Below are 14,487 nucleotides of genomic sequence, written 5' to 3' on the forward strand. Positions count from 1 at the left end.
ACTGACAATGGCTCTAATATGGCTATTGCAGCACAGCTTGGCAAGCTTCCACATGTGAGAATGTTACGCATACACACTTAATTTGGCCTCTCAGTGAGCGCTAAAGTTGCCGGCAGTTTCAAGGCTGTTGGGGAGAGTGAGGTGCATTGTAACGTTTTTCCATCGGCGCAGAACTGCAAAGCATCATTTGGAGGAGAAACAAAAACAGCTTAATCTGCCATCTCATAAACTAAAATCTGACATCACTAGATGGAACAGCGCATATGAGATGCTTGAACGATTCATTGAGCAACAACCGGCTGTCTGCGCTGCGTTACTGTCACCCGAGGTGAGAAAAGGAGCGTCTGAAATCTTCACTCTTACAGAGTCAGATATTTCATGTGCTGAAGATGTTATAAACGCCCTCAAGCCTATGAAAGATGCCACCCTTCTAATGTCAGAGGAGAGCAGCCCCACAATATGTTTGATTGCTCCATTGCATACTAACTTGATCCAGGACATGAAAGAAAACACTGAGTAAAAATCAGTGATCAGGGAGATAAAGAGGGTCATCAGTGAGGACCTCAGCAGAAGGTACACCACCGTACAGGAGACCAATCTTCTTCACAAATGTGCTTCTCTGGACCCGCGCTTTAAGGCACTGCCCTTTCTTTCCAAAGAAAAGAGAGAAGCGCACAAAACAGTGATTAATGAAGCTTCATCATTGCAAGAGGTATTTTTTTTTTATTATCAATATCATAATATTAAAGCAATTGCAACAGTACAATATTACAAGGATTTTTTGTGTAATTTCATGTCAGTCTTAAATTATGAAATAACATTAAATAAATTTTTCTAAATCTTTATTAGTCAATGTGTACGACCTCAATCATTTAACTTAGTTGTTTGATCTATATGTTTATTGTTTATTTTGTTTATTTTTGTTGGGGAAAGCGCCCGGCATTTCCACCCCAACTCCACCTTTTATTGAGACAGCACACTTTATAGTTTTTATATAGTTTTATAGAGGCGCAAGAGTCATGCAGAATAGGGAGGTGAGAGAAAGTTCTGGTTTTGCTAAGGTGGGAATGCTATTATTAATATAATCTAAAGTATGAGGCTAGGGAAAAACAAAATAATGTATATACATATTTACATTCATTGCTGATCATACAGGAGTGATAACAAAATGATTAATAACAGTTTCTTCAACTTAACAGTCCCTCCTGTTTATCATGACAGTATGATCAGAAGCATCAGTATTGTACAAGTTGCAAAAGCATTTCCAGTACAACCGTCATTTAGATCACATCATCATCATCCTAACTGTGGAGTACAGAAAACCATCAGGAGTCGTTCCTCCTGTTTATCATAGAAAAACATCTAATTCCGTTACTTCAGGTCCGAGCCCTGCACGGGTGCTTTCGGCTCAGCCGTCATTATGAATTGCATGTCTTCTTCATCGCTATCGCTGGAAACAGGCTCTGTCTCCATATTCTGAGTAAGGGAGAGAAACATTGTACTGTGTGTCCGAAAAGCGGCATTAAGAGCTTGATTAATAAACATTTTCAAACATGGTATAACAGTTATAAAACAACAGAAAAACAAAATAAAAAACAAAACAAAAGGTAGGCACATTTTCATCAGTATGGACCACCATGTTCCTGTAACAAACCAGTCCAGCCAGGAGGACTGCGGTTGACTGTCCATGGTCATCACTTTTTGTAAGTCACGGAGGCGGTCGAGGGCAATTGTCATATTAGGTGAGTGCACGTTGTCAGGAATGTAAGTGCAGCACGTTTGATTCAGGAGGACACATACTCCTCCTTGTGCAGCTGTTAGTAGGTCTAATGCCATACGGTTCTGGATAACCATCTGTCTGGTTATGTCCAATTGTTCGTTTTGTTGTTGATCAATTAGTATCGAACTATTTATGAAAAGACCTAGTCTATAATTTAGAGTTTCTACTCGTAGCATGAGCTTTCCGACTCCTGCCCAGGGGAATAGGGACAGCGCAACTTTACTGCCTGTTCCCCACAGTTTATGTTCAGGGGGTACGTCTGTTCCCCACAAACTGTCATGGGGTTGTATTGATATTGAACGCTTCCTCCTGCTTCTGATGGAAACCTTACTTCCCTGTGCTATCAGAAAGGTGTGATCTGAAACAAAAATAGGAGCGCAAACTCCAAACCAGTTCGGTGGTAGGACAAAGTATGCACGAGGTCCGCATAACCAAGCCACTCCATCCACCCAATAAGTTCCATTACTGGGCCCCAAGAACGAGACAGGAGAGCCGTACATGCTGCTAACGAAGGTCGTGTCACAATTCGTGGTATTGCCTCCGATCCACCTAGTGCCATTATTCTGTTTGTAGCAGACTGAATGATTATATGTGGTTGGGTCTTGATATATTAGGACAGAAAAGGGGAATGATACATTGGTTTTAGTTACGGTGAAATCCACCCAAAAGTCTTGGAGACATGTGCCGTTTTGGAACCCAGGGTCATCTGGGTATATTCCTGTGGCATCTTGCACAACAGTTTTTACGGTTATATTACCTAACCCATTAGTGGTGATATTAACATAGTCTCCATCTACGGAAAATATAAGTGAAACAATACTTTGGTACCCTATACCTGCAAAAGATGCAGCACATTTGGCCTGGGACATATTCATGGGTTTTCCATATACAGTGGGTCCTTCACTATGAGTAGGCATCACAGAACAAACATAGCAATTCGTCACATTTTTTGCTGTTACAGTGTCATGTACATATCGATACCAGTAGTTCTTCATGAACGGGTGTGAGTGGTCAGCAGGCAACGGGCGCAGATGGAAGTCGTCATGGGTCCATCGCCGTAGGTGCTGCAATGGAGCTAGTGGGAGCAAGGACAACCATACAAGTCCAACAATAAGAATGACCCCTAGAGTCACCTTACCACATCCCCACCCCGTCAGAGCCATCCTAATAGAGTGCAGTTCAGTTGTTTTCTTCACCGGGTTGAGACAGCAGCACCCTATTGGTTACTGTGCCTTTGTAGCGGACTTCCACTGCTACTCTGTCGCTGAGGCCTCTGATAAGGGCTTGATGGGTTTACAGTGACTTTTGTGTATCCAGGAAGGTCGTTCTGCTATTTTCACAGCTGTTGGTGTTGTGAGGAGGACTTGATAAGGACGGTCCCACCGGGGTGTGCTCCACTCCTTCCGCAACAGGACCTTGACCAGGATCCAATCCCCTGGCTGCAAGTTATCCTGTTGGTTAGAAACAGAATTTACTGGCAGACTACTGGGGCTATGTTTTTGTTGTGATGATAGCAACTTTCGCATCCAATTAGCCAACGTATTTTCTCTGTCCGCTTTCCCTATATCACTCATTTCGGTTGCTAGGGGAAACGGCCTTCCGTACACTATCTCAAAAGGTGTTAATCCTGCAGGAATGGGAGTTATTCTCATCCACAATTTTACTAGAGACAAACATTCTGGCCACGGCCTTTTTGTCTCTTCCATTGTTTTTCTGAGCCTTGTTTTAATAGTGCCGTTAGTTCTCTCCACTAAGCCTGCACTCTGAGGGTGATAAGCACAATGATTCTTAAGCGTAAAACCTAATGCTTGTGAACAAAGTGACATGGTCTGATTTACAAAATGAGTCCCATTGTCTGATCTTATAATATGAGGTATGCCATAAATAGGGAAATAATGGCCTACCAAACATTTTGCAACAGTCATTGCATCACAGTGCTTTACAGGGTATATTTCTACCCACGTAGAAAAGGTGTCTATAATGACTAGACAGTACTTCTTCCCTTGTGACCAAGATAATTCAATAAAATCCATATGTACAACTTGAAACGGGTACTCAGCTACAGGGAACTGACCACGTTTTGGTCTCATGTTACCCTGTGTATTATGTTTACAGCAAATTAAGCATGTTCTACAAAATTGCTTTGCATAATCAGAAAAATTTATAGCATAAAAGTATTGCTGGATAATATGTACCATCCCTCCTGTTGAGACATGAGTATTTCCATGGCTCACTAAGGCAGCTGTTTTGTATAAATTTTTGGTAGGATAGGCTTGTCATTCATATAGTAAACTTTCCCTTGCTGTATTGCTCCTCTCTTGATCCAACTCTGTATTTCTGTTTTAGGAGCATGAATCTGTGCATCACACAGCACATCACTATCTATGAAAAGAATGTCTGCCACTGATAAGGTGGGCTGTTTCAGTGCCGCTTCTTTGGCAGTTTTATCTGCAAAGTTGTTTCCTTTAGCTATTGTGGAAGCATCGGTTTGGTGTGCTTTACATTTGCACAGTGCAAGGCGAGTCGGTAATTGTACAACATCTAATAATCTAAGTAGTAAGTTTGTGTGAGTTAGAGACGTTCCCTGCGATGTTTTAAAACCTCTATTTTTCCACACTCTTGCATGGTGATGAACATATTGACTATCAGTATATATAGTAAGTGACTTATTTTTGAATAGCTCGCATGCCCTAATTACAGAATAGAGTTCAGCCGCTTGTGCTGAACAAGCAGGTGGGAGTGCATTGGCCTCTAACACTTCAGTGGACGCAACTACAGCATACCCGACCTTATTTTTTCCCATATCATTTTTTGATGCTGATCCATCTACATAAACAACCATTGAATCTGATATTGGGGTCTGTAAAATATCTGCTCTGGGTTTTGTTTGCTCTTCCACAACTGCTTTGCACGAATGTGGCTCTCCATCTTCCGTTGTCGGAAGAAGGGTGCTAGGGTTAAGAGGACCACATCGCTGTATAGTAATGTTTGACTGTGAAAGCAGGAGTGAGACTAAGGTCAGATGTCTAGCATGTGTGAGGAACGGAAGCGGTGTCTGCAGTAAAACTAATGAAACTGAATGTGGCACCTTCAGGGTGAGTGGGTGACACAACACTAATTCTGCTGATAATTTTACTGCTTCTGCAGCAGCTGCACATGCTTGCAAACATTTTGGAAAACCAGCTGCTACTGCATCTAATCATTTAGAATAGAATGCTAGTGGTCTTTCCTTTGTCCCGAACGGCTGTGTTAATACCGCTTTCATATAACCTTGATTAGCATCAACACATAAGGTAAATGGTTGTTGATAATCTGGTAAGGCAAGTATCACATTTGTTTGTAGCATCATTTTTAAGTTTGTGAATGCCAATTCTCCTTCATTTGTCCACTGAATTTTATCTTTTAAGGCCATAAATTAAGGTTTGCAGAGGTTGAACGAGTGCGGCATAATCAGGTAGCCATTCTCTGCAATAATTACAAAGTCCTAAGAAGGACATCATTTGCTGTTTAGTCTTTGGTTTTGGTGCCTCTTGTATTGCCTGTTTTCTAGTTTCTAATAATGATCGACCTTGTTGGGAGAGTTTATGTCCAAGATATATAACTTCCTCCCTGCAATATTGTAATTTTTGTTTTGATGCTTTATGTCCTGTATCATATAAATGCTGTAACACCAACAGTGTGGCTTCCTTACAATGCTGTTTTGTATCTGAAGCAATTAATATATCATCTACATACAGTAGCACTTGACTATGGGATGCTATTTTATAGGTACTCATAGAATATCTAAGGGCCATGGTATATACATGTGGACTTTCTGAAAACCCTTGAGGGAGTCTAGTATATGTGTATTTTTTTTCCTTATAGGTGAAACCAAATAAATGTTGAGAATCAGGGTGCAATGGTACTGAGAAAAATGCATTACTGAGATCAACTACTGAGAAGTAACTTTTATCAGGGGTTAATGAGTTGAGCAATAAGTGTGGGTTGGGCACGTCTGGTGCTGCGTGTTGCACTGTGTTATTAACTGGTCTTAAATCCTGCACCATGCGCCATTTCCCTATATGTCCCTTCTGGACGGGGAAGATAGGAGTATTGCAAGTGGCCTCAGGAGCCTCTCGCAATATTCCTGATGCCAACATATCCTGCACTAAAGGCGCTATACCTTTCTCTGCCTCAGGTTTTAACGGGTATTGTCTAACTACCGGGCGGTGTTCTGATTTCACAATTACTTTGTAAGGTGGGAACCCCTTTACCAGTCCTACATCAGTGGGGGAGGACGACCACAACCCTTCCGGGAGGCGATCTAGATCTGGACATGATCCCCCCTCCAGAACAGAAAAAATTTGTCAGGTTGGGTCCTGCAAGTGTGTGGTGAGAGTGGTTTGAACTCTCCATCCCAAAGGAAACCGCCACACATTGTGTTTTTTGTCATAGCTCCAACATGAGCCAGGTACGGGTTGGTAGTCATTGTAACTGTGCATGGAATCTTGTAAGAACATCTCTACATCCCTCCACTGCATCTGAGGTGGTTTTGATAGAGATACGTGTGGTGTTTCCCCTCTGAGCACAGCCTGTTGTTTATTAGATAAGATGACTGAGGCAGCAGAAAAGCCAGTAGTGGAGTTAACATATAAATGTTGTAAGGTGATACAAGTGTCTTGGAGGGCATGAAACGTTTTGTCATAGGCATAATCTGTGTAAGGCATTGTCAGGCATGAACTGGGTTTGTTTAGGGGACTGCTTTTCTCTAGTTTTTCGCAACAATTCTCGTGTCTGTGCAGTTCCCCCTAGGTCCAGTGACCAGTAATATTGTGGTGCTCCGGTTCCTTGCACAACATAGGCTTCCTCATTTATGATTGCTTTCATGCCAGAGTTTGTGGCAACTACACTAATGCCCATCTGTACCATAAGGTCACGGCCTAACAGATTGACAGGGCAAGAAGGGCTTATTAACACTTGTGCTTGACATTCAATCCCAGTTTCCTTATCTTTTACTGCAACTGGGTTTGTTAGCTGATGACTGTCTGGTTGGCCTCCTGCTGTTTTTATATTTATGACAGATGAGGAGTATGTGACTTCAGGAGGACTGGAGGTTAGGACAGTCCTACAGGCTCCAGTATCACACAGGCATTCATATACTTTGCCATTTATGATTAATTTCCGACTTGGCAAAGTTCCCCACTGCCTTTCTGCTAATAGCTGACATACTGCTTGCAAATCTATTTCCTCATCCAGGAGGTCTTGTAAGGTAACCTCCGTTTCTTCCCTTAAAATGACCTCTGTTTCACCTCGGATAGTGTCGGCAACAGGGGTCTCCGAGGAGGGTCATTGGTCATTTTCGGTGGAGTTTGGATTAAATGGTCGCTTCCCTGACCTGCAGTCCCTGCTTAAATGTCCAGGTTTCCCGCATGTCCAACACTCTGTTTCCTGTGAAAACCCTCCTGTTTGTTTATTTCTAAATCTTCCTTGGCCTCTAAATCTTCCTCTTCCTCTACCTTTGAATCCCCCACGTCCCCGAGGGTTCGTTTGCACTAGCGCTACCACGTCAGAGGCGCTGAATATTGTATCTGTCTTTTGCTGTTTCTGCGCTTTCTGTGCGTGTTGGGCATATTCTAAGGCTTGTTGGACTGAGCCAGTATTCTGATGTACCCAATGTTTGTCGAGATATTTTCGCAATTCAGACATTAGGCCTGCGACAAAAGCTCGTTTTAATTGTTGCTGATACACTCCTCCGTCTTCCTCGTCGTGAGGAATTCCTGAATTTCCCCTGAACACCACTCGCATCCTTTCCATAAAATCCTCAGGTTCCTCTCCATCTTTTTGTTTGCACTGCGCTATTCGCCCATAATCTGCACGTCTCACGAAGACTGTGTCTATCCTCTCTCGCAGGTGTTGTAATGCTTGTATGAGTTCCTGCGAGTTATGTGCTAAGGGCTGATTATTGGCACCGTGTCCAGTGAAGTCGCCTGCCACACGTCCCCATTTATGGGTAAACAACTGTCTTAGGCATCGGTACATTTCCCTGCTGTTCAAATGAAAACTACTTTGTAATTCTAGGATGGCATTCCAAAACTCGGGTACCCCTTCTTCAACCGGGGGTATTCCTTTTAAAGCCGCTGTTCTATCCTCAGCGATCCAGGGTCTATATACTAACATAGTTTCGGGTCCTGCATTATTTGGCCCTCGATTTGGGTTTGCCACTTCTACGAGGGGACACTGCCATTCTACCTCCTCTTGTGTTATTTTTTGGATGCCATTGTACTTTAGCTGTGGCCAAATCTTTTACAGGATATAGAGAGGGATCAGACCCTCGAGTTAACATGCGAGATGGTTCCACCCCCCCCCCTTGCTTCTTGTCTATCTGTGGCTGGAACCAGCGCCGGTGCAGGCACCGGAATTTGTGGGGGCGGTGGAGGAGCTGGAGGGGCGGAAGGTCTTGCTGCCGTTTCTTCGTCTAGTGTGATTAAAGCCGCCTGCAGTTTTTTCTCCTTATTTCCCTTTTTCTGTTGTCTCTTATTATCTCTTAGTTTACTCTGTTCTAACCATGCATCAGAGAAAACGTATTCCTTTTTTCTATCTTGGCCTTTTTTATTATTGGTAGTCTGTAACATCTCCAGTTTTAAGTTTCCCTGTAACTTTAATATGTCTGGAGTATGGAGTTTTCCTTCAAACCCATGTTTTTTCCCTCCATCTCTGACTACTTATTTGTCCTGATCCTGGTTTATATCCTTCCATAAACTTCTCATCTCCCTCTAGTTTGATTTGTTTACTCTGATTTTTTCCCATTGTTACCTTTTATTGAATACACTACAAAACATAAAAAATCCTAAAAGCAAGTCCCTGGCATGAGACCTCAGGAGGACACCAACACGGCCTTCTACTGCTCACTATTAGAGCAGCGGTGTTAGTTTTCAGGGATGAAACCCGTCCTTTATCCTTCAGTCACCAGTATGTTGTTGCTTTTAGGGTGGATCGTGTAGGTTAGTCTAAAACCTGTAAGGACACATCCACATAGAACGCCGTACACTCTCTCCCACAACGCCTACTTTCGCTCCCGCTTAATTTCGGCTAAGCTTAACCACATGCATGCCTTGGCCACCTACTCACTTAGGTGCCGTATGTCTCACTTGGCCACCTATTCACTTAGGCGCCGTGTTTCTCACCTATGTAGTGTGCTCTCTGTTCCGTCACCGAGGTCTTTCAGACATCACCAGACGTCGAGCACAGTTCTAACCACCGGCCTGATGACGAATTCACATCACAGGTCTTTCTTGCACCCGACTTCGAGTGGCTGTCGACAGACTTCGGTGTCGCTTCTCTCGGCGTACTGGAGTACGTCTTCGGGGTTCCTCGGATCCGGCTCGAAGGACCAAATTCTATGTTGGGGAAAGCGCCCGGCGTTTCCACCCCAACTCCACCTTTTATTGAGACAACACACTTTATAGTTTTTACTTGCAAGGGTACCCACACTCTCTGCAATGCAAACTACAGCAGAATGTGTTACAAAGGGTGGTTCCCCTTGACTCCTTTATTTATAGTCAGTGGGAGGCGCAAGAGTCATGCAGAATAGGGAGGTGAGAGAAAGTTCTGGTTTTGCTAAGGTGGGAATGCTATTATTAATATAATCTAAAGTATGAGGCTAGGGAAAAACAAAATAATGTATATACATATTTACATTCACTGCTGATCATACAGGAGTGATAACAAAATGATTAATAACAGTTTCTTCAACCTAACAATTTTCCTCTCTTGTGATTGATTAAAAGCAGGAAGATAAGGCAAAAGAGCAGGAAAATCCAGAAGACTGCACAGTGACAGAAGCCAGCAGCTCAGTGAGCCCACAGCCTAAAGTCGCAGAGAATCAGGATGACCGTCCTTCTACTTCAACAGGAAGAGCTTCATCTTTGCTGCACTGTCTGCTGGGACAGACCTTCTCTGATGCTTCTGTTACACCACATCATCAGTCAGCCCATGCCATAGATGAAGAGGAGATGACCAGATATCGGGGTTCTCCACCACTCTCTCTATCTGAGGACCCCCTCAACTGGTGGCATATAAACAAGGTGTCTTTTCCTTTGCTCTCCAAAATGGCAAAGAGGTATTTATGCATTCCTGCAACCAGTGTCTCTGCAGAGAGAGTCTTTTCCACTGCAGGAGATATTGTTACGGCCCAGCGAAGCACTTACTCCTGAACATGTGGACCAACTGCTCTTCCTTCACAAAAACTTGAACTTGGCAATATAATTACGATAGATAAATATCCAACATCTCACTATAGTTTATTTAATTTGTATCTTGATATTTTTTGCAGTCTGATTGAAAGATAATTCATTGCAGCTCTGAAGATATTTCTAAAGGTTCTAAACAAAAAATAAGACATTCCTTCCTTTCTTAAAAGGTTCTAAACAAACTGAAAACAACCCATTTGTTGATTTGTTGTTACAGTTGTTCTTAGTAATTGCTCATCCTGAATATAATTTTGTCAAAATAAAAGCAATACAAGTCTTTATGAAACTTTGTCATTTTTAAAATTGAAATACTGTCAAACAGAGATTCTAACTATGAACAAAAAACATATAATTTTAAATTAAGCATATTTGCAAAAAAAATGAATATGAAGAATCGTTTTGGAATCGGAACGTGGATCCCAGAATCGTAACTGGATCGGATCGCAAAGTACCTAAAGAATCCCACCCCTAAGTGACAGTCACATAATGTTGGTGGGCTTGAGAGGTCTGGTGTACTGTAAATTTTTCAGTGGCTTTCTTCCAATTTCTAAAGCCTGTACTAACGAAAGCAGCATCAGGTCTATGAGCTAAAGAGGACTGGTTTGAAAAACCTTTGCTGAAGTAAAAACATAACACCCCTTTCATTGATGGACTGTAATTTAGCCATGGAATGTCTTGATACCATTTCTTTTGAAATGTCAATGACTTCTTTGAAAGCATTTGTGTTTCGATACACTGGGGAGGTAGTTGTGCAGGCACTGAGATCTAAACTAAAAACTGTGCTCCCTGTGCTGCTGCTGGCAATATCATCTCTTTGTTCTGCTGTCTCCGGCTCCCTCCCTGGTTCTGAATCTGCCCCTTCCTCTACTCTCACTGTCTCAGAACAGACTGACTCCTGAAGCAGAAAAAATGAAGGAAAGGATGTTTTCCATACTCATAATAACTAACTTGTTTACATTACACTTGTTAAATTGACAGATCATACTGTAAATTGGTGAGCCTGTGATGTTCATCTACTGAACAGCCACAACTCCGAAAGCATTAAAGAAATTGTTCATCCAAAAAAAATTTCTGTCATTATCCCTTCAATAAAAGCACAAAACACTTACCTGACACTGTACATCTGAATGACCCTGCTCTACCTGTCCCTCAATAATTTATGTCTCCTTTGCCTGCGATTGATATTGTGACATTAGTATTTTCATAAGCACCCATTCTTAAAGCCAAATAATATGTGAACGTTTCGTAGTTACTTGGCGTTTAGGTGCACTGAAAAATGTTCCTATGTCCATTTTCCTTTTCTGTCATTTTATCTAGTCTATGACACTGCAAGGCAAGGCGAGTTTATTTATGCTGTAGCACATTTCATACACAATGGTAATTCAAAGTGCTTTACATAAAGAAAGTAAAACTATCATAAAATAATCACAAGAATAAAAACAAGGAATTTAAAAAAGGTTTAAATTTGTATTTAAAATTAATTAAGACACTTAACAACAGAACAGAAACTGATTATACAAAAAAATACAGTGGGGTCATTTCGGACGTAGCACAGTGCTCATTTACAGCTAAACAATATGCTAACTGTGACTGTTAATGTTAAGTTAATATTATGCCAAGTCGTCACAAATAAAACAATGCATTGGAAACGGCTTTGGCGCGTTAGTTGCAGTGCACTATGGAACAAGCTATTGTAAACAAGCTAACGTTAACTATATAAGTAATATTTTAATCGCTAATATATCAGATTCAGGGAAAATTACATCGGTAATCAGCATTTTTGCCGAAACTAATCTGACTTAACTTTACGAGTCTGCATTAACTACATTAAAGATAATCGCTTTATTTAAAGTGAATACAATACCCTACTTACTGGAGTTCAGCATTAATAGAGCCGCAGCCACACACCTGACTCGTGAGTGTAGAGTAGGTGAGATGAACTGGGAAAGCAGGCAGCGGGCCAAACCACTGTGAGGAAGGGGGGGGGGAACGCAACTGTTTCTAAATACATTGTTTGCGTTTGTTTTATTTTCTACTTACACAATTATTTTAGGTATACATACATATATTTTTCACAATAGAGAGTGCGTTTTTTTAAATAATTTGCGGACCCCCCGAGACCCAGTAAGATAAGCGGTCATCTCGAAGCGTTTACCTTAGTACGAAAGCAATGCCCCAAATTACTTAAACATTTTACCATCCATTACCATAAGGGTTCCCAGCCCCCGGTCAGTGTACCGGAACCGTCCGCGCTCAGTGCTCAGGGGGGGCGGGCGGAGCCTACCATCACGTTTATTACAGGTTCGCGCCGTATTAAAAAGAAAACTGTCTGTATTGTTTGGTGCCGGATTTCATTAAAAATATGCAATAATTTTATCGACATGTACTACGTTAGTATAGTATAAAAGAGTAAATAATCAAAGTAGCATAATATAATTTTGGAGAGCTAACAAACTGCTCACCTCAGCGCCATTTTCATTCGTAGAGTTTGCTGTGCTTCGAACGGTAAAAGACATTTACGTTGTTTCTATGGAAACTACTCCCACTGTCCGCTTAACAATAATGCAAAAGAACGTATGTAGTAAATGGCTAATGAGTTGTATTACGCTACGTGCGTATTACGTCATAACTCGTGCGTAGCGTCCATTTTACCGGGGAATGTCGAAGACGTGCTATGTAGCTCAGCTGTAGAAAGTTCTACGTTTCTTTTAAATGTTAAAGAAAGTTTCATAAAAACAAATTGTATAGCGACTGTTCAGGACAATAGGAAGCTTTATTTTGTTAAAGCAAATAGAGCTGAGGCATAATATTTAAAGGAATGTTATTCAAAGGTAATAAGCTTCCACCACACTGCATCTTAAATACACGCGTAATGAGGCACAATACCGCTTTCTTAAATTAATTATCATGATGCATAAATGTCCTGCTTTGTCTTACAATAAGGTAAGCTCGTGGCTATAAAAACTCAAACATTTAGCTGATACAAATTGAGTTTGTCCTTTAGAAGAAAAGTAGCTTATTTTTGGCTTATTGAGGCTTCCATATATGACAAACCACAAGATGGCACTGCCTGAGCATGCTTTTAGAAATGTACTGGAACGCCACTAGCAGGCAAGCAAGTTACTTCGCAAGCGCAGCAATGGTGTTTGACATTCTGTTGGCTATATAAGCAGGGATGGATATAACTGGTAAGCAAGTACGCTTTCAAGTTTTAAAGCGATATGTGCAGCAATCGGTTGTTGTAACAGTGTGAATTCGTACGTATTTTATGTGCATTTGCGCCGATATGACAAGAAATTACCGTGCATTTTAACCTCTATTTTCCTTACTTCTTTATATTACGTTTTCTCTGTTTTATTTCAGTCAGTCTAACATATTACGCCACAGCCTTCAACCCGAATTTTCATAGCAGACTATATGGAATATTATGTTTCTGTTACAACTCTGTGAAACAGAGTTTCTGTTAACTACTTTATGTTAGTCCTGAATCTATGAATATTCACTTTTATTAGCGTATATTTTATCATTATGTTAAAGGACAAATATATTATCAACCTTTTAGTTAGACAATGTGTAAAAGGCTGAAACTGCCAAGGTTTACTACTGAAGGAAGGGATTCCCCTGAGTTCACCAGAAGTTCACGGCTGAGCATTTTTAGAAAACTAAGTGGAGCTGCTCGCGCCACCATTATGTTCAGCCGAGAGACCAAACGGTAAAAGAAATTATGGACAAACTTATCACCTAGGGGTGTGGATTAAGGGAAAAAACAATTATTGTGAATGGCTGAAGGAATGATGATGCTTAAGTGACGAGATAAGAATTAAATTAAATTGGTGTAAAACAGTACTGGACACACTTTTACGTGTCCAGCCTTGGTTGTAACTTCATTGTTGCAATAAAGACTGAATTCTGGATACTGCACAAGCTGCCCTCTGACTTCTGATTTGGCGGGGAAGGAGAAAAACCACGACAAACAAACCCATGATTTCTGTATATTGATTGTGTAATAAAGTTAAAACATTTTTTTTTGTGTAACGTGTGATTTTTGGAGTTTCTCTTCACCCAAGCTCTGACAAAGGGTGGATTAGTCTAATTACGGTCTGCTACAATTAGCTGAATATAACTTGTATTAAAAAAAATAAAAAATCACCTTATGGGTGCTCCGTAGGGTAGCAAGATCTTGAGTTTTTTTTTTTTTTTACCGTACTCGGGTGCATTTTAACATTTTTGACCAATCAGCAAACATTATTCTGACAGCGTAGCTGGGAAACCAATGAAACGTGAGTTAGAAACCCACGAGTTAGAACAACGTTCTAGAACTTGACTTACGTAACCATCGAGTTGACGCTCCCTATAAAAGAGCTGGGCACTGCTTCACTGCGTTCAGTTGGCGCTGCCTGCAGACATCCTAGCATTGTATGACTCTTGTTCCGTAAAACAACATCAAAAGAAGGAAAAAACAATATTTAAAGAAGACGA

General features: G+C 41.2%; 1 protein-coding gene across 1 annotated transcript; it reads right to left on the reverse strand.

Annotated features, from left to right (window-relative positions):
• Positions 1 to 3,033: 3,033 nt before the first annotated feature.
• On the reverse strand, positions 3,034 to 5,176 carry LOC125748334 (uncharacterized protein K02A2.6-like). The gene has a single exon (XM_049024361.1). The coding sequence runs from the start codon at positions 3,976 to 3,978 to the stop codon at positions 3,034 to 3,036; it is 945 nt and encodes a 314-aa protein (XP_048880318.1). The 5' UTR covers positions 3,979 to 5,176.
• Positions 5,177 to 14,487: the final 9,311 nt, after the last annotated feature.

Source organism: Brienomyrus brachyistius, chromosome 9, assembly GCF_023856365.1.
Source record: "Brienomyrus brachyistius isolate T26 chromosome 9, BBRACH_0.4, whole genome shotgun sequence".
NCBI classification, from domain to species: Eukaryota; Metazoa; Chordata; class Actinopteri; order Osteoglossiformes; family Mormyridae; genus Brienomyrus; species Brienomyrus brachyistius.

Bases quoted from the DNA above. Each gene is read 5' to 3' on its own strand.
- LOC125748334 (XM_049024361.1), bottom strand. From the start codon at position 3,978: ATGGTACATATTATCCAGCAATACTTTTATGCTATAAATTTTTCTGAT.